The 22,514-nt window shown below is 39.9% G+C and overlaps 1 protein-coding gene across 2 annotated transcripts in view; it reads right to left on the bottom strand.

Annotated features, from left to right (window-relative positions):
* Positions 1–21,975, bottom strand: part of LOC124298614 (trehalase-like) — a 29,948-nt gene extending 7,973 nt beyond the window's left edge. Inside the window, exons 1-9 of one of the 2 annotated variants that reach the window (XM_046750822.1) lie at positions 21,606–21,975; positions 11,123–11,239; positions 10,640–10,947; positions 10,337–10,515; positions 8,436–8,620; positions 7,599–7,842; positions 5,518–5,758; positions 4,793–4,992; positions 2,222–2,390 (exon numbers count right to left, since the gene is read on the bottom strand). In XM_046750822.1, coding sequence (XP_046606778.1) covers positions 2,223–2,390; positions 4,793–4,992; positions 5,518–5,758; positions 7,599–7,842; positions 8,436–8,620; positions 10,337–10,515; positions 10,640–10,947; positions 11,123–11,239; positions 21,606–21,700 — 1,737 coding nt within the window. In that variant the 5' untranslated portion in view covers positions 21,701–21,975 and the 3' untranslated portion in view covers position 2,222. Of the gene's footprint in view, positions 1–2,221; positions 2,391–4,792; positions 4,993–5,517; positions 5,759–7,598; positions 7,843–8,435; positions 8,621–10,336; positions 10,516–10,639; positions 10,948–11,122; positions 11,240–16,096; positions 16,471–21,605 lie in introns of those variants that run through there. The other variant, XM_046750821.1, reaches the window with a different exon arrangement.
* Between the last annotated feature and the right edge of the window lie 539 nt (positions 21,976–22,514).

Below are 22,514 nucleotides of genomic sequence, written 5' to 3'. Positions count from 1 at the left end.
CCAATTTTGGTGGAAGAAGGAAATTAAATAAAAGAAAAAAGCAAAAGAGAAAAGGAGAATCGCAGATAACTGCGGGGCTTATATAGCAAGACTTTGTCGTTGCTCCGCCTCGCGCTCAGGCCTCGAGTCCTGCGAATCCCCAAAGGACTCTACTACAGAAATACATAATCCAGAATTCTCAACACGGTTCTACCATATAACCGAGAGTGCGGCTAGTCCAGACTAGATCATCCGAGCTGCAGAAATGTTGCTGGCGGGAATAATCCCAGCTGGTACATAACCGGAAATATTCTGGCTCTACAAGTGACTTCGACTTTCCGACCTTGTCGATTGTTAACGTTGTAAATTATTTACCTATATTTTTCTTTTTTTTTTCTCGTGCTCCCGGGGAAAACGGAGAACGCGAAGGAGGGGAAAATTAAAAAACAAACCAAGTTACGAGCAAGTTGGTTAATTGTTGGACCCTCGCCAGTTTGGCTTAATGACTCGTGCTTCATGCCAAAGATTTACCTTTGACATTTAAAATTTTTCCTGCAGCTTACCGCGGGAATACGTTTGAAAAATGTCCTTTTGGTTTTTTCTTTTCGTTTATTACGATCCATAATGTACTATTTAACTATATATATATATATATATATATATATATATATATATATATTCGATAAACTGAAGGGGCATGAATCGTTTCGAGTGTATTTCAATAAGGGAATAATTTTTTATCGGTTATTTGAGAAACCTGCCTCAACGATGGATTTTAGTGCGAATACCGCGAAACGTATAATTAAAATGTGATTATTCCAAAAAAACAAACAAATAAACAAAAAAAAAAAAAACGTTTCATATATTTCCATAACCTTATTCGATATTTCATATTTACACCTTCTGAAAAATAATACCGTAATTTCCCGCAATTGCCAATTATTTGCAAGGGTACCCGCGCACGTGTGTGTATAATTTTAATGAGTTTCAGTTAAATTACGTTTGAGGATAGAAAATATGTTCATTTCAACTAGAGAATTTACTTTTCTCTGTAATAGGGAAATTCTTTAAAAATAAATGATTAACTGACAAAAATAAAATTTTCACGCGGGACTTGGGGTTTCCTACAATCCCGTGAAAATTTACATTAGAAATATGTATTGCTCGACTGGGAATAGCTAAACGACTCTCACGAGGTGCAAAGTGGCCGTCCTCGACAGTTGATGGTAATATTTCAATCTTTATCTACCGAATATAAAGTCCGGTTCCGTAAATTGATTATCCCGTAATTTATAAAAATTTCACTTTGCATGAATTAGATGAAGACTGGATTGCATGTAATAATTTTTTAATGTTACAAATTTAGCGAAACCTACAATCAGATATTTTTTCAATTCTTCCAAGTTACTTATTGTTCACGAGTACCAAACTTCCGGATTCCGCGAATAATGAATGGCGGATATCCTGCGATCGCTTTCCGGTTTCGAATTCTTCGACATTTGCAATCAGATTATAAGACTCTCTTCGACACTTCGGTAAATCCCTCTATTGCTTTCCAATTATTTCTTTTAATCTTCAACCGCAAAGGGTTCGGTTTGCTTTCCTTGTTTACCTTTAATCGCAAGAGCATTAGGTATGTATAATAAACGGCGTAGGATCTGAGAGAGAAATTCTATTCATCGTCAGTTGAGAAGTAAATTGCGCTCGGAATGTCCTAACAGGACTTTCCCCAGGCCGGCTTTCCGTAAGAAATATAATTCTCGCGTTTTATCACCCCTCGCTAACTCTTAATTGTAATTATAAATATTCTCATTTTCATTCCCCCTCGGCCCCCCATTTTTGAAGATGGGACGGCCTTAAGTAATTCGATAAACATTTTTAGTACCTCTTTGAACATCCGTTGGCTAGGAAGAAGTTTTTTTTATTACGCGCCAGGCAAAAACTTCTTTTATTTTTCACCACCTTCTTCTTTTACACGTCGATAAAAGCGACGAAAAACCTTTCGTGGCGTTTTACGTAGGCCAGCGAAAATGTTTTCCCTTGTCTTTCACCAGGCAATGTATAGTAAACGTTTATCCATTATTATATATTGTTATATATTAAAGATATCGACACCGCATTCGTGTAGCAGCTATAAAATCAGTGCGGTTATTTCCCTTATTAACGTATAATATACCTATACTCATCTTTCGAAAATAAATTGAACCGAGTAAAAATAGCGAATATTAATTCGAAATCTCACCTTATCTCTCAGCTGCGTCACTGTCCGAATTCGACGCGCTATCTTCGCTGCTTATACTCTCACCCCATTGGTCCATGAACTCCATTATCACTCCGAGTGTCCACCCGAAGCCGGTTTGCACGTTATATTCACCCCCGCCTCCATACTTTCCTGGGTTGATTGCACTGTACTGAAAAATTAAAATAACAGTGTTGGAATTAAACCGGTAGATGAACAGACGCGGTAATCAGCCGGTTGCCAAGCAGACGGGAATAAAATTTCAGATTTATAAGTTCACTCAGGGATAACTCAAGTATAGCCGCAGCTCTTTGACGGTCCAATTTCATTTATTTTGACGTTTGAACGCGAGGTAGCGAAAGGAAGAAAAGAAAACTGATAAAACTGTAAGCATGCCAATTTCAACGCGATCGATGAGTCAGCGGCTTTAATCGTACAGAATTTAACGTCGAATGGCAGGAAAGTCTCCTGTAGCTTGATCGTGCTTGATTAACATTTTCTTAATTTGCGGGTCGTTTAATAAGACCCTTCTTATCATAAATTAAAAAGAATTTCAATCATTCCCAGCTCCTTGCGGAGTTCAGCGGAATTGCTGCTCTTGAATTTATTATTATATGACTTTGGAATTTTAAATCCCCACCGTACAAACGTCTCATACCGTCCAAAAGTGTTATCAAAACTTACATTGTGCGCCAAAGTCCTTTAATAAAGCATCGTAATTCTTAACCCACTTAAATGAACCTTATACACTACAATTCAGCCACACATTTATTCCATTATCGTAAATATTACATTCAACCCTTTAACGCGTAGCGTATCGTGAAATATATGAGTTAATTATGCAAAGCGTTTAATTTCAAGTAACATTTGAGGTTACTAAATCTGGAAAAAATCGATGAAGCTGTTTGAATACTTGAAAAAAAATCATGGGAAATTGCTTTTACTATGGTTTTAAAGGTGAAAAGTCGTATATTTTTTTAATATATAAACTCCACAGTATATCTAATATTTGCATTATGTATGCAAATGCGTGTCACACATATCGCTTGTTATTATTACCGCTTCGAAAATATTAGATAAATGCGTGGTGTAAATAACAAATTTCGATGCAGTAATATATGCGAGCACCTTCGGAGCAGCGTCGTGTTAATCCCGTCCCGTGGCGGTTTAAATCATTTCCCAAATACGTATATAATCCAAGTACGTAGCATCCCTTTGGCCTGATTGAAGGCCACCGCATATCAATAAATTAAATTTCAAATTACAAATTACCCAAGTTACATTGCTTTCCGAGCCTCCAAAGGGCCAGAGGCCAAAGGATTTTGAATTAAATTGAAACGTACAACGCAATCTGGCGTTATATTTATTCCGGTCCCGTTTTACGACGCGCCAAACAACGTCTTTCAGAAAACTTGCGCCTTCGTATAATTCTCCAGCATAACGCATTGTGTCGCAGATAAAATAGTTACGACTAGAATTCCACGAGATCGTAATAAAACCCCATAAGTACAGATTGCAATTCTTAGACACACGCACGTTTATAAAATGTATTTCCATGGCCGAAAATTCATCTCAGTATGTAGCAGGAAATTATTTTAGCGGGTAAATCTTCTCTGTTCTATTTCAATAAAATTATTCCAAAATTGCTGCAGAATTTTTTCAACGAATTTTCACTCGCGTATAAACTCTTTTGAGTCTCGAGAAAAATTCCAACTCTACTTGTAATTAGTTCAATAAAAATCGGTGTCTGTGAAAATTTTTCAGTCATTTTAATACATTTTGATGCAATATACGCGTAATGGGTTTCCTTTTGAGCGCAATAATTAATGGCGGCGGGAGATCTTGAATAATTCAGGACCGCGGAATCCTTGGTTAGAAATTTTCACTCCGAATCCAACGTCCATATTACTCAGCTCGACCTGAAGATGGGTCTGATTCTTTGTCAGTCCTCGGGTATATATCTTCCTTGTGAATTCTCCTACGCAAATCGGATTTTCTCTGATATACTCGAACGAAGCTGTCCACCTTATCGAATATCCCAAAAATACCGAAACGGACCGCCGTATTATCCGATATATATCCAGGTCCCATCGCTTCGCAGGATTTTATTTATAACCCGTCTTATTTATATTTCATCCACACATCCAGGTTTTGTTCCACCCTCCGCATCCGCAAAGAGATATTTCGAAACGTCGGGGCGGTGAACATCCGTCCCTTTCACGTGCCGCTGTGTCGGGTATATAACGACCTTATTCTCACCGAGAGATTTGAATTTGCAGCCCGTAATGCTCCGCAAGCATCGTTACTTACCGCCTTGACGCAGGATATTTATTTCGCGAGAACTTGACAAATTCCACTCTTCCTCTCAAGCTCTTTCCCCATAAATTTATCTTTCTCTCTTCATTCGCGAAAAATATTTCCGGCAAAGCGACGCGATCTATTTCACGCAGCCGCGCATCGTCTTGGGAACGAAACTCACCAAAGGTGATAAAATTTCGAGATTATCAGGCATTCCGCACCCTTCGTTCATTCACTTTTCCTCGGTTCGTTCCTCCGCCCTGCGGATATCCTCACCTTTTCAAACAGCACTCCGTACTCGGAGAATCCAAGGTAGTTCGAGTGGAGCCATCTGGTCGCCAGGACCTTCGCCAAGGACGTGGCAGGCTCCCATCCGGTTCTTTGAAGGCCGAACACTATCACCGATTGCATGTTGGGCCAGGCGTTCGGATAATCCCATTGCTCCCCGGTGTTGTCCTTAGAAACGGGGCTGCCTCCTGCGAAGGAATCCGTCACGCAAGGTTTCATTCGGTCCCAATTACGTAATTACTTCCAGGCAGGGAAAATAGACCTGTTTTCTCTAATTTCAATTCGGCTTGTGGATAACTAGACAAGATCCCGGGAGCTTTTTCCCTGACTGTGCCGGACGATTTGCAGGATAAAGAATCACGGTGATTTTTTTATGACCCCTTCACGGATACGATAAAAAATTCCGTACCCCAGACACAAAGGCGCATTTGACGTCGATGCGGGAATGATAGACCGACGATGCGTACCAGACGTCTATCCATTGAAAAGCTCTACTTTCACTTCAGCGAGGAAAATTTATGGAGAATTTGATAACGGGGATAGGTACTAAAAAAGGTACATGGTCCTTACGATTCGCGAGCAATACCAGCAGTTCTGAAGTAAAAATAGCAAGCCCGGTACTTGTGGTACAACAAAAAGGATTGATTCGACATTTTTTTTTTTTTTTTTATTCTCGTTTATTTTCTTTTGATGATAAAATTCATCGTACTCACCCATAAACTGCGTGATGCCGTGTTTTTCAAGATGTCGAACGCTGCTCTCGGCGAGATCCTTGGCCTTCGTACGATTGTAGCTTCCGCAATAAAGGGGAGCGAAGTTGGAGGCGTAGTACCGATTCCTCGATCTCTGCTGTTCGATGTCGTAATCGAGCCACATCTCTTCTTGCTCGTTCCAGAGAACGTTGTCAAGCCCGTCTTGAATGAGGTTGGCCATCTTGCCCCAGTACTCAGATTTCTGTAACCAGAACACAAAAAATTTATACGAAGCGTAATTACAGGCAGGCTAAAGCTTTTACTACGTTCGATCCTTTTCGGAAGAAGACAAAGATTACGGAAAAAAGGAAATAAATAAACGAATAAAAGCACGTGAGTTTTGTCTCTGCGCTGAGGCGAAGCTGGGCGGTGAATTTTGGCCGAAATAGCCTGGGTCAGGACTCGATTAGGGTCACTCGGTGGAAGACGTGGCCAATTAATTCAATTACACCCGGTAACGTGGATTCGAAATATTCCGCGGCAACGTCACGAACGCGGTGTCGCAACCTGCGTTTTCATTTCGCAAACGAGTTACTTTTACGAATCCCCAGAATACATTTGCCAATACGGCAAGTGTACCGTTGTACCGGTTTATAATTTGGTGTATAAGCTTGCTTGTGCGTACGTCAATGGGATGAATTTGATATTCTACGAGGGGACGTTTCAATTATAAAAAAGCATTTCTCGTCGTTCTATTTCTACGGTTGCCAGAATCGTACCGATGTGCTCGGAATCGTATTGTTGGCGAATTTCCAATCGGGCTACTTCATTTTGTGCAATTCGCGTAAAATAATTCATGTTTCCCCTTCGGTTCGAATTAGCCTGTTATTGAAGCCTACGTACTGCTTACAATCGCATCTGGTGATGCAAGAGTTACAGGGATTATTTGTGCCAGACGTGAGAAATTCCGGGTTGAGAATTCCATTGCGAAATCAAGGCGGAGTCACTTTATATAAAAACTGTGGATCTTGGCTGATACATTGTATGATTATCCTAGATCGTTGTTTTGCAATACTTGAGGCATCATGGGCTTCGTGCATGCGAGGTGTTTATGGATTTGTGCGCTTGCAGCCTGGTGTAAGCCCTTTCAGAAAAACTTATCGGTATAGATTATAAATTGCTTTTCTCTTCATCGAATGAAGCAGATTTTGAGTTATGTGAATATTGAAATTTAATTCAGTTAGAGGTGAATTAAAAAAGAAAGATCATGATCCTATTACGGATATCGGAAAACTCTGAATCACTTGTGACATAAGGACGTCTAAGGTTTGCTCTTCCGTCTAAAAAACACCCTTTACAATTTTAGTACGAAGATTTGCAACATTCAAGTTCGCACCATCGTTAGTCGTGTCTAAAAGTCATAACTGAACTTGGAATCTCAATCGATTAATTGTAGAATTTCAATGTATCTAAGAGAAATACCACAAAAAAACTTGCGCGACATAATTTTATGATGTTTCTCGGTCCTTCAACGTATATATTAATTATCACGTACAAATTCCGAACGCCAATAAAATTTCTCAAGAAAAATTCTCATAACGGTGGGATAAAGAAAACTATTTTACAGAAAAAATACAAGTATGATAAAATAATGGTCTGCTTCGTTATTCGCGTGTGCCAAAAAACTCTAAAAGCAAGCAACTTTGGCAAGTAAGTAGTTTGTTCCCTCAAGTTCGTGTCTTTAGTAGTCTGAGACGTGAGCAGGTGCTTTTGGCACGTATAATACTGCAAGCCCACGCAAGACGTCTCAAAACCTCTCAGGGCTAGTAAATAATGGGGCTTTAAGTCAGCCGTGAAACGGACACTGAGCTGCACCCACATGTTCTTGGTAATGGATCCAGCACGCGTTAACTTCCTCACAACATGTAGAAATCTGCGTAGGTACAATCAGTTGCTAATAATTGAAATCAACGTCATCCGGTGATACTCCCTTTCATTAAATAAGGGTAGAATCCGTAAAAGGAAAGAACAGTCAGAGAAGATACGGGGTTAAAAAAAAGGAAAGACAGACTCATGGGTATAATATCCAGAAATGAACTCACCTTAGAATCGTTCAACCATGAGTGAAACACGGCGAGAAGCTGGGCATCCCTCTGCAAAAAGGCGTTGAGATCGACAGGTACGATCGTCCTGGTCCTGATCGTAGTGAGATTACCGAGCACCCCGTCTGTCTCATCGAACCAACGACCTGTAAAGTCCCAACCACTTTGGGCACCGGCCTTCATGTCCGTGTAGAAACTTTCCGAACGATCACTCCCGAGCTTCTGTGCGTTGTTGTAGTCCTCCCTGTACATGTGGGAAATGAGATAAATGCGGAATTCCGTGAATCGCTTGCCGTACTCCGACATGCCGGTTCATTAGGTCCCATAATTTGTCTCGTTTGCCTCCAAACCATGGATCTCGAGGCATCAATGATTACGGAATTTTTTCCACGTTACAGAATCGAAAGATAGGTAGAAGCAAGGACAGCGAAATACGGACCGCTCTCTCTCTCTCTCTCTCTCTCTCTCTCTCTCTTGGATACAATTATCTCGAGAAAACGTGCTCAAGTGGTAGCAGAGGGTGCAAAAAGGTGGAGAAAAAATAACGGTAAAATAAGAATAAGGATGGGAAAGAGAAGATAACGCGGAGTGTGTGAGAGAGAGAGAAAGAGAGAGAGAGAGAGAGAGAGAGAGAAATGAGACGGATCTTTCTTGTCTTCCGATTCATGGGATTCCTGTCATTCGCTTTGTCCCCAAAAAAAAGGGAACAACTCTTGAGATTACTTTTCTCGATCCAGCTGACTTGCAACTTTTTTATTCCTTTTATTCGAGCGTACACCTGCGCTAACGACAATTATGATAATAATGAAGATCTCGCATTGCTGCGGTTCTACGTACCGATAACTTTCTGGCCGTGGTCCGACATCGCTGTGGACCGTGTATCGGGCCACTTGATAAGTTTTCCCGCCTTTTTTTACCTCGACGAACATCTCCTGGAGCCAATAGTCCAACTCTAGTTCTATCGTAGCAATGTTTGCCCTCAGGAAATCAATGTCATTGGTCATTTCCATGTAACTTGCCACCTAAGCAAACGAGAATATTACGTCGATTTTTTTCCTTTCCACTATGTAAGATGTTGCGAAGAGATTTCAATGTGGCTGGAAATTCGCCCCCGTCTCTCAGCTTACCTTCAATATCGACCTTCTGTGCCAATTTTAACGGTCATATTAAATTACGGCGACTTATCGATGCGGAATTTACATGGCCGTGTAATTTATTTCAAATTCTTACAGACGTAATACCTTCGTCCTTTGCGCAAGTGATTAGATCGCGAATAATAACCACGCGCTGATAATTTGAAATGGTGTTTATAACTTTTTAAGTCGAGATTGGGGAGCCGTGAAATTACTTTCTGCGAAGACTTTTTTCCACCCCCGAATGATTGGTATAATTCGTTCATGGACAGAGCAGTTCTCTTCAATAGGGGACCTAAGTGAACCGAACAAGCGGGTGCAAACGAAGGTTGGAATCACAGGTAATATGAATAATTTATTTCGAAGATTTGACAGTTAATTATATCCTTTGAAAGGTGGTAGGTTTCTTTAGTTTTCTGTTTTTTTTACTTATTCGATGTTTTTCTTTTCGTATTTTTTTTTCTTCCCTCTCGTTTTCACTCTAAGTCAAAAAAATTAAAAAAAAAAAATAAAAGTTTGCCGACCGTCGGGATTAACGGGGTTCGGTCTTTCCTGTCTCGACTCGTTAAATTGTTTTGGCTGACGAGTTTGTTTCGAAACTGTTTCACCTTTGTCCTGCCAGCCTCACAGATACTTCTCGGTACTTTTTGCGCGTGTAAAAAAAGTCTAGAAATTCCTTCATCCGAAGTAAAAGAAACTTAGATAAAGAGAACCACGATCCATACCCGTTACAATTAATTCTGTGATTGGATGCAGTGCTTTTTTGTATCGACAACGCTGCTTGTTGTTTATCGATATTGTCCGATTTCCATTGCGGCAGTTTTGTCAAACATATTTTTTCTCAACCTTCTTCCCGCGGAAAATTTCACAGTGTGAGATGGAAATATCTTCGAGACTCAAGATACGTGGATGTAGTGGAAAAGTACATCGAGAGAGAACGCGTTGCGACCGTGTCAAAGATCCAATATCGTCTATTATACCCGAGTGTCTTCAGAGTTGAATGGAAATTGCAGTACAGAGATACGTTGAATGTGGCGATGATAACCTTTGGCACAACTGTATCGTAACTATGTACAATTACCGAGAGAAGCGGTTGTAGTTGCTTCCACACGAACGGAACACAGAGAATCGCAAATGCGACGATCGCAGACGAACCGAGAACTGGTACTCCTGCTCCAGCTACCATCGCAAGTGCCGGATCGATATTCTCAACATGAATTCAAGCCACATTCACTAATTGTAACCCCGAAACAGCCCAACAACATTTGTCGAAATCTGTAAGCCACGATTAGCCATAGTTTTGGGATAAGTTGAGCGATAATCTTCGGTGATGAGTGGAAGTTTCGGTCCGATAACGAAGTCCGATTCCCAAGCTTCCCAACAAACATTCCCAGCTTCGAAAAAGGAGGAATAATTATATCAGCTGTATCGTCTTAAAACCCAATCGTCAAATATCCAATTCTATGAAATGTAAACCGTGAGTGGTTTTTCTTATTCGATCGTCGATCCGCCTGTCGGTTGAGCGCTTTTATATCTAAGAGTATCGGTTGCCTGTTAAGGGAATTATTAAAACAGATGAAAGAATGCTTTCGTTGTTGGACCTACCATCTGCGCTAACATCGGTGGCTGACTTCTCATGAGATAGTATCTTCTAAATCCATTTGGTATGAACCCGTATTTTTTTATCACAGTGAAGAAGTTCTCCAGCATTCCTCGAACCGTGTCGTTCATACCGCACAAAAGCATTCCGCGCATTGCCCAGTAACTGTCCCAGTAGTAGCATTCTGAAATTTAATTATTCACCAAAAGAAAACGACGGTTAGATACCGCACTGACTTATCTCTGGGGGGGTGTAAGAGACAAAAAAAAAAGTAGAAAAAGAATGATCCACACGCGGTTCATCCTCACCTCTGAATCGGCCACCAGGAACGATGAAACCGTTCGGTGCGTAAATGAGACTGTGTCTTTCCGGATGTTCGGCCACTTCGGGTTTAACTTTTCTGGCAAGTTGAGGCCATATGCGATTCAGCTCCTTTACCCATTTTCGGTATGTTTCATCCTTGATGCGATTCAGTATCGGCGGATTTTCTTGCCAGTCAGGCGGTGACCACGTTTCGAGCTCGGAATCAGACTCCTGTGCGAAGTTTTCACTCACGAACTCTGTCACCTGAGAGTGGTTCGGATTGTTGTCCGTTGCCTCCATCAGTTTTTTGAAGCTGTAAAACGAGACGATTGCTTGTGTGCAACGAGAAACACGATTGCGTTCTTCTTCACGGGGTATCTCAAGGGGTTTATACCACGGTACAACGTTTCGCGACTACACACGTCGACACGTCGTCGGGTCTGAATTTTTGAATACGTTTCACAAGCTGAAAAGAACAATGGACTCACTTGCTGAGCGTAACTTCTGGGTCGTTGAGTTGGTAGAGGTCGACGAACGTCTTGCTGTCATTGAATATTTCAGCGAGTTGGACGGTTTTGAGTAAATCTCCTTGGCAGTAGATCGAGCTGAAAGAAAATAAGGCTCTGGTTATACGCGGGTGATGATTTAAGATCAGCTCGTTCGCACAGAAATTTTCCTTTATCATTATGGGCGGACATGTTAACGTTAGTACATTGAAAATTTCTCGAGGTTAACTTCAGTCGATAAATCTCAACCTGATCACGCGCCGTGCGACAATTCTTTTTTCTTTATCCAATCGGTTTTGTTTCAAAGATATTCACTTGTCCCCAAGGTTCGGTTGGCTGGACGAAGAATATTAAAGTAGGTACGCGATCGGTTATTCGCAATCTCCTTGCGAAGACAATGCGAGTGCGATTTTCACGTGAAATATACCCATCGGATAGCGATGTGTCTTTTGAACTCCGATCAACTGCTTACAGTCTTGATTTATCTTGTACGGTTTTTTTTTAAGGGGTGCCAATAGAGGGGGCGAGATTTATTCGCAGAAACTGCAAAAATAAGTTACCGCTCTTGCGACTCCCATCCCTGCTGAAAAAAAAAACTCCAAGTTTTTCTAACAAGAACTTGCAACTTTGCTTTATATATTTTACCGCCGTTGCTCGAGGGTCTCAAAAACTTTCTAAATCCTAAATCGTGGTCACTGCTCGACGGTAAAGTTTCGTCGACAATTTCCGCTCAAGGATCTTGAGACAGACGACAATTTTTCATCTTTCACTTCAGACGCGTGTCAATAGCGGCTGGAAGCGTCGCTGCAGCGCAATTTCGTCAAGACTGTGTAAGAAAGATGCAGAAACGAGTTTTTCGAGCGGATTTGGTCAAGGCTCTTCTAATCAACATGACGCGTTAGATGCATCATTTTTTTTCTGCCCCTCTAGTCGAGAGTCTGACCGGAAATTAACGGAAATAAGAAGAGAAAAGAAATTGCGGATAATAAACTTTGAACTTCATCGTCGTAATTTTAATCCTCAGGCCTTGAATTTTCTCATAATAAACTTTTGGCCGCGTCGCTCTGAAAGTAACGAGACTCTGCAAATATTTTTCCCAGTTTTCGTCAAGCTACGCGGAAAAACGAATGTAGGTACCTACTATATCATTTCTCCAAGATAAGCTGTATCTCGGTAATCTCCGTTTAATTCCTCTCATAGCAAGACCTTCGCGTCTACCGGCTACTAATCTGCTGTTATACTTACGAGATTGCTTGTCGCGCTTCTATAAGTTGGATTCGAAATTCGCTTTCGCAGTGCTGTAGAGATCAGATATATATATATATATAGACGACTGAAGAAATTTTCCACAGGGAGAAACGAATCGGATTATATAAATGATATTTGACCGTATAATTCAATCGGAAAAAGATAATTGTAACGGGATGGTGAAATTTGTCCTCTTTTGTCGTGTACTGTTAACCCTCGCAGCTTAAAAAATTGATAAAATTACGTACCGTAATTCACAAACAAAAATGAAGAGTGTACTACTTCCAAGTGTCGAGAGGAGAAAGAGGACGAGAAAAAACAACGGCGACAATAATAAAAAATGCACAAGGCTGCTTGATTATCTTTAAAAATTTTAATTAAAATTATACATAAATTACGAGGAGCACTTTGAAAAGCGTGTATGTGACATGAGTGGACAATCTCAAAGCGGTGGAAAACGCAAATATTAATTAATTTTTTCAAATTATTATTATTATTATTATCATCACTTTGCCGACCTCGTGATAAAAATTTATGCGACCTCCGACTGACCTGGCACGTATAACGTTTCACTAATCAACTCAGACGTTTTAAATTTATTTCCGGATCCAAATCATCGAACCTGTATCTTGACCCCGGCTTATACATATATACAACGTATTGTATGTATAAGTATACCACACGCATATATGTATTCATATATAACCAATATTCAATGGATCGAGTAGAAACAAACACGATGCTAGATGATGCCTATAAACCGTCCTGCAGCGTTAAAACGCGAATGGTCCCATAAAAGTACATTTTATTAGGAGGTGGACATGGGTTATTCATTTGGTGAAATTGATCCGTTTATACCCACCGTCACTCACCGAGACCCGCGTATAGAATAATACAACGGCATTGACCGAGGGAGCGTCGCTCGCAGTGGCAATAACTCATCGTTGGACCCGTTATCCTCCGAAAATAATGATAATAATAATAATAATAATAATAATAATAATAGTAATAATAAGAATAGTAATAATAATAATAGTAATAACAATAATTAAACAAACAAGAAAGTAGGCACGAAAGCCTCGGATATATTTACCGGATATTGGTGAATAACTTTTCCCAATGTCACTCGAGCGGGAAGATCATGCCTCGATGCATCGGTAATTAATGTCGTACTTCATTATTCTGATATAGCGGCGCGAACTCGTGCGTGATCTCTAATTAATTTCGGGTATTACTCGGCGAATAACTTTTCATTGTTATGTCATCGTACAGCTCGACTTACACCCACGATTATCGATTTGCGGTTTTCTCATTAGGTGATTTAGAGTGTAACGCATAACGTTGATGGCAGAACGGTTCGACGAAAGTTTCGGCGATATACCGATCTTGGAATATCCTGTTACACTTACTTCCGCCGAATAAGGCAAATAGACACATGTATATATGAACAACAAGGGCGACTCGGTTTCTCTTCGATTTCTGTGCGCCTCTTGCCAATTAATCAATTAACTTCGTAGTAAATTGACCACGCGGATGTCTTGTCTGCTGCTTGCATGCTTCGATTATATTAGTCATATAAGAAATATTTTATTACAACAATCAACGTCTGTCGATCGCAGATATCACTTTGAAAATTGACTATTCGGCTCGAGAATATTGCACGCTATTCTATACAGTTTCATTTTGCAATGTAATACAATTCAGGTTCACGAAGTACGAACTTTCGAGCCGTTCGAAGCCTGCATTCAGATCGAACACCGTATTCATAGTCTTCGTAAAAGCACAGGAATCATCGTATGGATTCCAGATGCAGGTTTCCATAGCCTCATTTCAAGCGAAAGGTGCGCGAGAATAATTCGAAACGGAATACACGAGGCTCGACGCATTACAAAGCCGGCGAGGATCAAAGCTGAGCAGCCGAACAGGTGAAATCTTTGAAAACCCCCACGAAACGCACAGATTTTCCTCCTTCTCAAGTATTCAACATTTTTTTCGGGTCTCGCAGCGCTTTCGGTGAATTACGAGGCTTGCGCCCGGGAGTCGGCGTCGATGCTTGATTTGTTACTTCACTTCGCGAGACGACGATTCGTTTGCTTTGGCGCAGATGCGATTTGCAGGTGACGCGGAGCAAAGAAGAAACGTAAAAGAGGGGCGGAGATTAAGAGGCGAGGAAATATATATCCACCCGTACTCGAGCTCCGCCATTATAAAGCTCGCGTACTTGAACCGCGGTTGATGTTACCCAGAACCACCTGGTATCTATCCGTCCAGCTTTTCCTCCTCGAACTCGTTTCCGATACTTTATCCATATACCCGCAGTAACGACGTCTCAGCTCATCGCGGTTCACTAGCGGCTATCATTATACATATACACCTACTTATTTTCCTTGCATGCGATGCGATGCGTTATAATTAATTTGGCAAGTAGATATTTCGCAGTTTGCGGTAATTGGCCGAAGTCATTGATCAGTCGGTGCAATTAATACCAAGATTTTTATGTATAGTAATACGTGAATATTACAAGTCGTATGTATGTACGTAGAAATGTATGAGGCTAAATAAAAGCCGGTGTTCTTCTCCCCTTATGTTGCCGGGTAATTAGACAGGGAAAAATCTGACCCACTTGTATTTGCACTCGTATATTCGTTATACGGCTGTACCTGACGCATTTTATGTGCCTATAAAAAGTAGAAAAAATATCGTGCCGTTCCCGTACACATTTATAATAATAACGGGTCCAATATCACATCCAACGGACGTCAGCTGTTGTCCTCCCGGATAACGCGAATGCCCGACTTTATTGTTCTTGCGTTATAAAAATGGAGGAAAAAATATTTACATAATACCTGTTGTGCCGCGTATCCATCGGACGTGGGAATAATTGCCTATCCGCGTGTATTTGTACAATAAAAGTGGGTCGGTTTACGCAACGTTTTAGATTTGAAATTATCGAGGAAGCAGCGCCGCCGTTGCAAAAGTAGGTTCGACGCGAGATTATAGATTATTGCAACGCGTCCGGGAAAATTGATAAAAAAGAAAAGTATCGAAATACACAAAATGAGGATAACCTGCACGAACGTTTCGCCGACGCGACGCCTGTTCTTGCACATCGTGAAACCTGGTGAGCAAGTCTGGTTCAAGAACAACAGAAATTTAAAACACCGCAGAGAAATCATGCGTCATATGTGTATTACAAAGGGTAAAACGCACGGAGTCTGAAGCGTTCGACACGCATTAGATCGTTGTGAAAGACGCGTGCCACGTAACGATAAGCTTCTGTGATATAACTGTTGGGTCAAGGTCTTCCGCATTGACGAACGGGGGTTAAAGAGTTGGAGGTAGTGAGCTATGCTCTGCAGTTAGGATGGACGGACGAATTTAACTGCAAGTATTAAAAAAGACGAGTAAAAAAGGGAAGAAGCGAGGGTAGAATATCAAATATACGTGTATGTGGAAATTCGGTAATTTAACAGCACGTTCGATAAAATTTTATTTCACCTTTATTGACAGTAAAATATTTAACAACTTCAAGTGACGTTAGCGGAACAATTGGTATCGAAAATAAAAGAGTTATGAAATTCGTAAGTGGCGGTAAAATCAGCGTTCAAATGCACGGGAATGTTTTGTTACAAAAAAAAAAAAAAATGTTAACTCGATTCTTGTTTTTTAATTTTTATACTTTGTTCTTGCAATGATATTTGTACCTACCATCTATAAGGTTCTGCAAAGGTAAAATTCATGCGTACCAATTTCACCGATTTTCCAGTAGTGGTCAATACACATTTTAAATACGATAATTTTACAGGTGAATTATTGCGCCGGCTGCAGATCGGCTGCAGCATTTTCAACATCATCTGCATTTCACTGTATGATATACATAAAAATGCGTGTGTATATATGTTGACAAAAAATTTCTCCTAAACAAAGCCACGGTCTGCGCCAACTATTTACCAAGTTATGAATAATCGATGGAACGTAAAGAATTAACGAAGGGGAACAAAAAATCTGCTTCCGAATCAGATCGCGCCGTTTTTACCGATCGTTATTCGCTTCTTAGGTACGTCGATTGGTTTCAGAGACCTTCTGACAACTGTCACTTATCTAGCCACGTTTTTCGACCTTTAAACCGTAGCCAACTGCGGATGTACTTGAACAGAGGCTCGCCAAGTCACGTGCATTGGTGCAGGTCTAGAGAGAGAGAGAATTATGAATGTTGAATACCTATCGCGGCTGCGGATAGTTCGACTTTACAACGCGCGAACTCACGCGGTCTTAGTGTGGTAGGTAAAATTAGCATCTGAGTTGTCCAACGCTATCGGCGATTCGAAAATAGCATCGCCGGGAATATTTGAATCCCATTTGTTCAATGAGTTCCAAGAATAACTGGGGCAAACTCAAGGCGCACTAACGCCGAGGGGCAATGCAAAACTTTTTGAATACCTTGTTATCGGAATTCGGACTTACTTGCATTATAACGACTCGTTGCCTAGATCAAAGCTCTCCGAGTGAATAGTTGAAATTTGCTGTATTTTTTAACGGTTAAAGCTTAAAATATTCTCCGTTTTTTAGGTAATTAGAAAAAAAAAAAAAATCATTCATTCGCTACATTCAACACATACATTCCTGAATTTGGAAAGTTCCGCTCGATGGAATACGAGGACAGAAAAGCAATTTTCTTCGCGAAATAGGAAACGAATTATACAGAATTTTGAATTGCCTTGAACTGAAATATATCACGTTACGTTTGTCGAAGGACCTTGGTATGTATTTACTTTTCATTTGTATTAATCCCCTCCGGCTTAGTTTACGTTTAATTCCTTATTCCCTCGGCGGTATTAGACGGCTGATTGTACCTATCATTTACGCAGATATATTCAGATGTGCCGCGGGTGGTTTATTCACTGCCGCGCAAATCCTAAACCGCAAACTTTTCGCGACAAACACGTTCCATTCATGACTCATCGTTCGGTACGTAGTTAAAATGTTACACGGCAACGACGCGGAGTCGAATATTTCACTTGAACAAATTTTATCCTTGGTCGGAATTCACGTCTTTTATCCTCATTTCAAAATTACCGTTTTTGTTTTTTCTGCGTGAAAAATATTTTCGTACAAAGCCAGTCTCTCTTCTCCGACGATTCTTTATCGCCTTGCAAATTTTAATTCGCACAATAACAAAACTGACGAATGAATATTGACCGAGACGATTTTCCAGACGGCGTTGCAACGTGGGTGTGTAATTTTTTCACACATTTTATGCCGTATTAATGGAATACAAGTGTTTTCAGGTTCGTAAGTGCCCTATAACGTATAAATGACCGTAATTGCCACCGTTTAAGGAACAATTAAAATTCAATTATTGTCTACGCAGAAACCTGTCGAGAGATAGGGATCAAAACTTGTTTACCCCAGTCATTTTTTAACCTTCGTTTGGAAATTAGATGGTATGCTGTAATATAATTACCAACAATTTTTGTGGAATTATAATTATTCTTTAGCGGTACTTAGTTTTTACCTTGATGTTTTTGTTCCATTTATTTTTTCCCAATCTTCATTTTTGCCGACGTAACTCAACTTTATAAACGACCCCACAGACCTCTAATTATTATATCAACAGTTAACGACGTGTCAGGACAAACTGCTACCATTAGCCGTAACAATTAATCTTCCTTTACAAAGCTGTCACTAATAATTCTACTTAAAGTACGGATAAAATAATAGCGACAGGGTTTACTCTTGACCATTAGAAGCTAAGCTCCTTTACACAATGATCCGCCTGATTACGGATCCAATCATTTTCCTAATTTCAATATCTCACCTTCATTTTTCACCACCAAAATTATATATACGTATAATCCTCTTCTGTCGGAAAAATCAAGTATACGTACATAATTCACAGCTTACGATTGTAGAATTCCATTCCTGATAACGATGATGTCCATTTTCAGTGCAGAAATGAAAAGTTATTCTTGTTTATAATATACGTATCCGTAGCTCGGACGAACTCGACCAATTACTCCAAGTGGAAATTTCCACTGGCGCTGACAACTCGGAGAGATAATTATTATTACAGTTCGAACATTGAACAGAATGTGCAGTGAAATAATTTTTTCTTAGCTTGGAGCAATAAATCTCACATAAAATTGTATCGGTATACATTCATCCAATCATTCACTCGCATAGAAATATCAATTGTCTGTTTAAAACCAAATGTATATAAAATTAAAATTGTATATGCATATCGTTTTTCGTTAGTCATGATTGTATGAATAAATCATATTTATTTAGTTTAAATTGCATTTCTGCCATTTTTCATTGATTTGCAAAAATTCTCTCTTTAATTTTATTTTCCGCGTTGAAATTTATTCCGATACTGGTAATTTAACTTGCTTAATTTTTCTATGCTGTTCTATCGAAGATCTTCAATGGCCACGGATAAGTTGAATATGTTTGTAACGTTTTTACGTGTTCGAAGGAAGATGGTAATGTCTAAGGTATCGCTTCACCTTTTATTTTACTATTTGAAAGATACTTCGTACAAACACTTGATACTAGAGAATTGTTATAGTTATTATCAAAATTTTTAAGACATTTCATAGACATTTTATTGAGAAACGATTCCGATCAGACGGATGGAAATGGCCGAAGGTTTATACCACCGACGATTGACCCCAAGAATCGAGTTCCGTGCAGCCCTTGATTCCATTTTACGCGGGTATACTTGAATCGTTACATAATTCGTTCGTGACCCTCGAACGGCTCAAGTGTGCGAAGTAACGATATTACAAGACCAATGTTCTGTCCCACTGCGAGGCTGCTTATGTCCATAAATCGATTCCAATCTATTCAAATCCAAGATAATTACGGTAGTCGGTTAATTAATGTATGGCCGCGTAGTTAATCGGTGCTGAATCGAGTATACATCTCGTTAACACGACGAGTAAGTTTCCACAAACTTTACAGTCTGTGGCGAACGATGTTTTTGCCCCGTCAATTTTGTCCCAGCCGACAAGTTCGCCACATTAATTAATCTCTCTAATCGAACGTAATTTTTCAAGCATAGTAAATAACAATAATGCTAAAATCCCGAAATTTGCTCGATTCAATATCTTTGACGATGAATAATAATTATTCGGCACGATACGAAGACTGGTAGGTATAAACCAATGAAGGTACGTATTACGGCTATCTACTACTCAAAATCTGTCTGACCAATGCAAACGAAACTCATTTAACCGTCAGTCGGCTTTTATTCCTTGTGTAATTAGTCGCAAAGTGTTTGCCAAAATAAATTTAGAGAGGCTTCAACCTGTACGCAATAGGTAAGCACTTCGTTTATGGACACGTTGATCACACATCACCGTGTTCAACATCGTTCGAGTGGCTACGAGGTCAGGCTTTTGGAACTCGATGGCTCGAAGTATAATCGCTTCGCAGAAACGTTTGACTTTGCTTCGCTAGAAGCGTTGATAAACCGCAGACACGGTAAGCCTGTCTCAGATTTCTTGTTCACGTCGCGTACGACGGATGTGCAACTTTCGCTCTAGCCGTTGTTCATAATTTCATGTTCCGAAACACTTTTCATACGCTTATTATTTTTACACACGCGATGCGAGACGCGACCCTCATTCATTTGCTGACCCAGCTGGGCTCTCAACTGGGGTAATTACAACTGTTCAACAACAATAGCACTTACACGTGACACGGAACAACGTCTCGTGCATTCAAGTACACGTGTCAAATCCTACGATTTCCAACGAGGAGACAGGTTATCAGTTATTATAATTCTTCCCGATCAACGATATGTACAGATGTGTTAAATCAGGTCGTGATTATTCCATGCGACATTGATTTTTCAGACGGTCGATACGGTGGACTGAATAACGAATGAATTACACGATCAAGCTAAAGAGGCCTAAGACTTCTGAAGCTTATTTTATTTTACAGATCATGCAAAATTTATGACTATTGTTTGTTTCGGCTAGGGCTACAAGTGAGAATTACATTTTGTATAATTTCATTGCTCGAACGTTCAAGAAAGTTGAAAATCTTCAGAACAAATCTGTCGATCAATTATTTTACAATCATTCAACGCCTGCAATTGAAATAGATTGAAAACAAAACATTCTCAATCAAAAATTTTTACGCGCATTTGTTGACGCGTGTTCGGTTGGCTTGAGATAAACTTTCACGTACCGTGCTTGACGATACGATTAATATAAGCGTAAGAATTTTATTATCAATGAATTGCCTGCAATAATTCGCCTTTTAGAACTCAGCGTCTGTCCCCGTATGAAGATAAGAGAGAGAAGCAATCAATTGCCCACCAGAGTTCCGTCTTATAACGGAATACATACAACAACAATTACTATTTGATGAAGATAAAATATTTCGCACTTATGTGCCCGACAGTGATGATTTTATTAAAATAAACTTAGCTAATTGGTTTTTTTAAATCTTAATTTATTTTCCTTAGTAACAGATGCACTGTCAATCAAACACGTTGAATAACAAAGAAAAAAAAGTTTAATAATGCTGCAGGATTTGTAAGCAAATGTTTATCGATCACCTAATGTTTGCTCAACGAACAAGGTTAATGGGAAGAAAACTAACTAAAAATAAAGATAATAGGTGAGCACAGCTTGGAATAATAATTTTTAAATTGTAGTGAAATGTTTTTTGTTTTTCGATACGATGACCGTGTTGTACAATTCTGTAGAAAAACAAAGTTCCGATAAACATTCGCGACTTTGTACGATGTGTGCTTTCACCTTTGATAATATAAAACGAATCACACTGTACGGTAATTCGACGATATGTTTTCAACAGAAAGAGTTACAATGTCGGAGAAAAATTAACGTGAAAAAACCGTATAAATTTTTTCTATTCACGTAGTATATACCGCGGCCTCAAAAAGAATGTCGCGATACAGCTGTTATTGACCGAACGACGGATATTTTAGGACGGTTATTCTAGCATAATAACGTGAATAATTTATAACACTCTGAAACGAGATACTTTTCGATGTATTACCAGCTTACGACGACTCCCAAGAATGTAAAAATAAATAAATAAACAATACTTCAAGTAGAATTTCATAATTTTGATACATCTTGGTACGCAGTGCCAAGAATCAATGCTGATAAAAGATAGTAACGTTTGGTTATCAAACGAATTGGCAGAGATGAAAATGATTGAAAATATCGATTATATTTACCTGTTACAGTCATGACGTATTTTGCCGTTTCTACCGATCGTAGCTGCCGTTGAAAGATGGATGACAAGACAAGCGAGGAACGAGTGGTAGAGCATCTTGATGCGTTTTTTCACGTTGGAAAATCACCGTATGGATTGATGAATTTTGCATCAATCAATCACGGATACCTTTCACCGAGCGGATCGCGCAAGTCCTAAAATTTTGGGCCTGACGTGTTTTAGTTGCTGTTTCCGGCGCCGCGACGTCGATACTTGTCCGCAGGTTTGACCAAAATCGGATAATAACAGCTATGAACCAAACTACAATTCACGAAACTCTGCGGCGTTGCGGAAACGGTTTGCGGCAAATCGTATCCGCGCGGTTTCTAACGAGAGGTTCGCGCCGTCGCTCCTTTATATGCATCGCCGATTGATAGTAGCGCTTCGTCGATTGGTCGACAACCTTAACATTCTTTTTTCTGATTAGTCGCAGATCAGCCCGGGAGTCATCAGACCGAAGTCACGTACGAGCCGCGAGTTGTTCCGCGTATTATTCGACTATCATCGATCAAAGTAATATCACCGTCGCCGTTTAAACCGCAACTCGACGGGATGCCGAACTCACGTGCACGTCCCACGATGAGAGAAACCGATTGTTTATTTGTTATTTGTTTATTTAGAGTGAAAACGCCGACCGGGCAAACCCAAGGCAGGACACACAGGGGACAGAATAGATAAAACTGTTGCGAATAACACGAGTAAAGAATAACCATTGATCCCTCCAATCAGATTATTTTGATCACGAACCCGAAAGCTGCTCACTCTGGTCTATGAATAAATTTTAATTAACTATTTGGAAGAAAAAAATTTCACGCTCGACGCGCCTGCAGCGATAACTCTAATTGGGAAGAGATTCGAGCAGCTGAAAATC

This window comes from Neodiprion virginianus, chromosome 2 (assembly GCF_021901495.1).
Source record: "Neodiprion virginianus isolate iyNeoVirg1 chromosome 2, iyNeoVirg1.1, whole genome shotgun sequence".
Classification (NCBI taxonomy): domain Eukaryota; kingdom Metazoa; phylum Arthropoda; class Insecta; order Hymenoptera; family Diprionidae; genus Neodiprion; species Neodiprion virginianus.
This window is presented reverse-complemented; position numbering and strand designations above follow the sequence as displayed.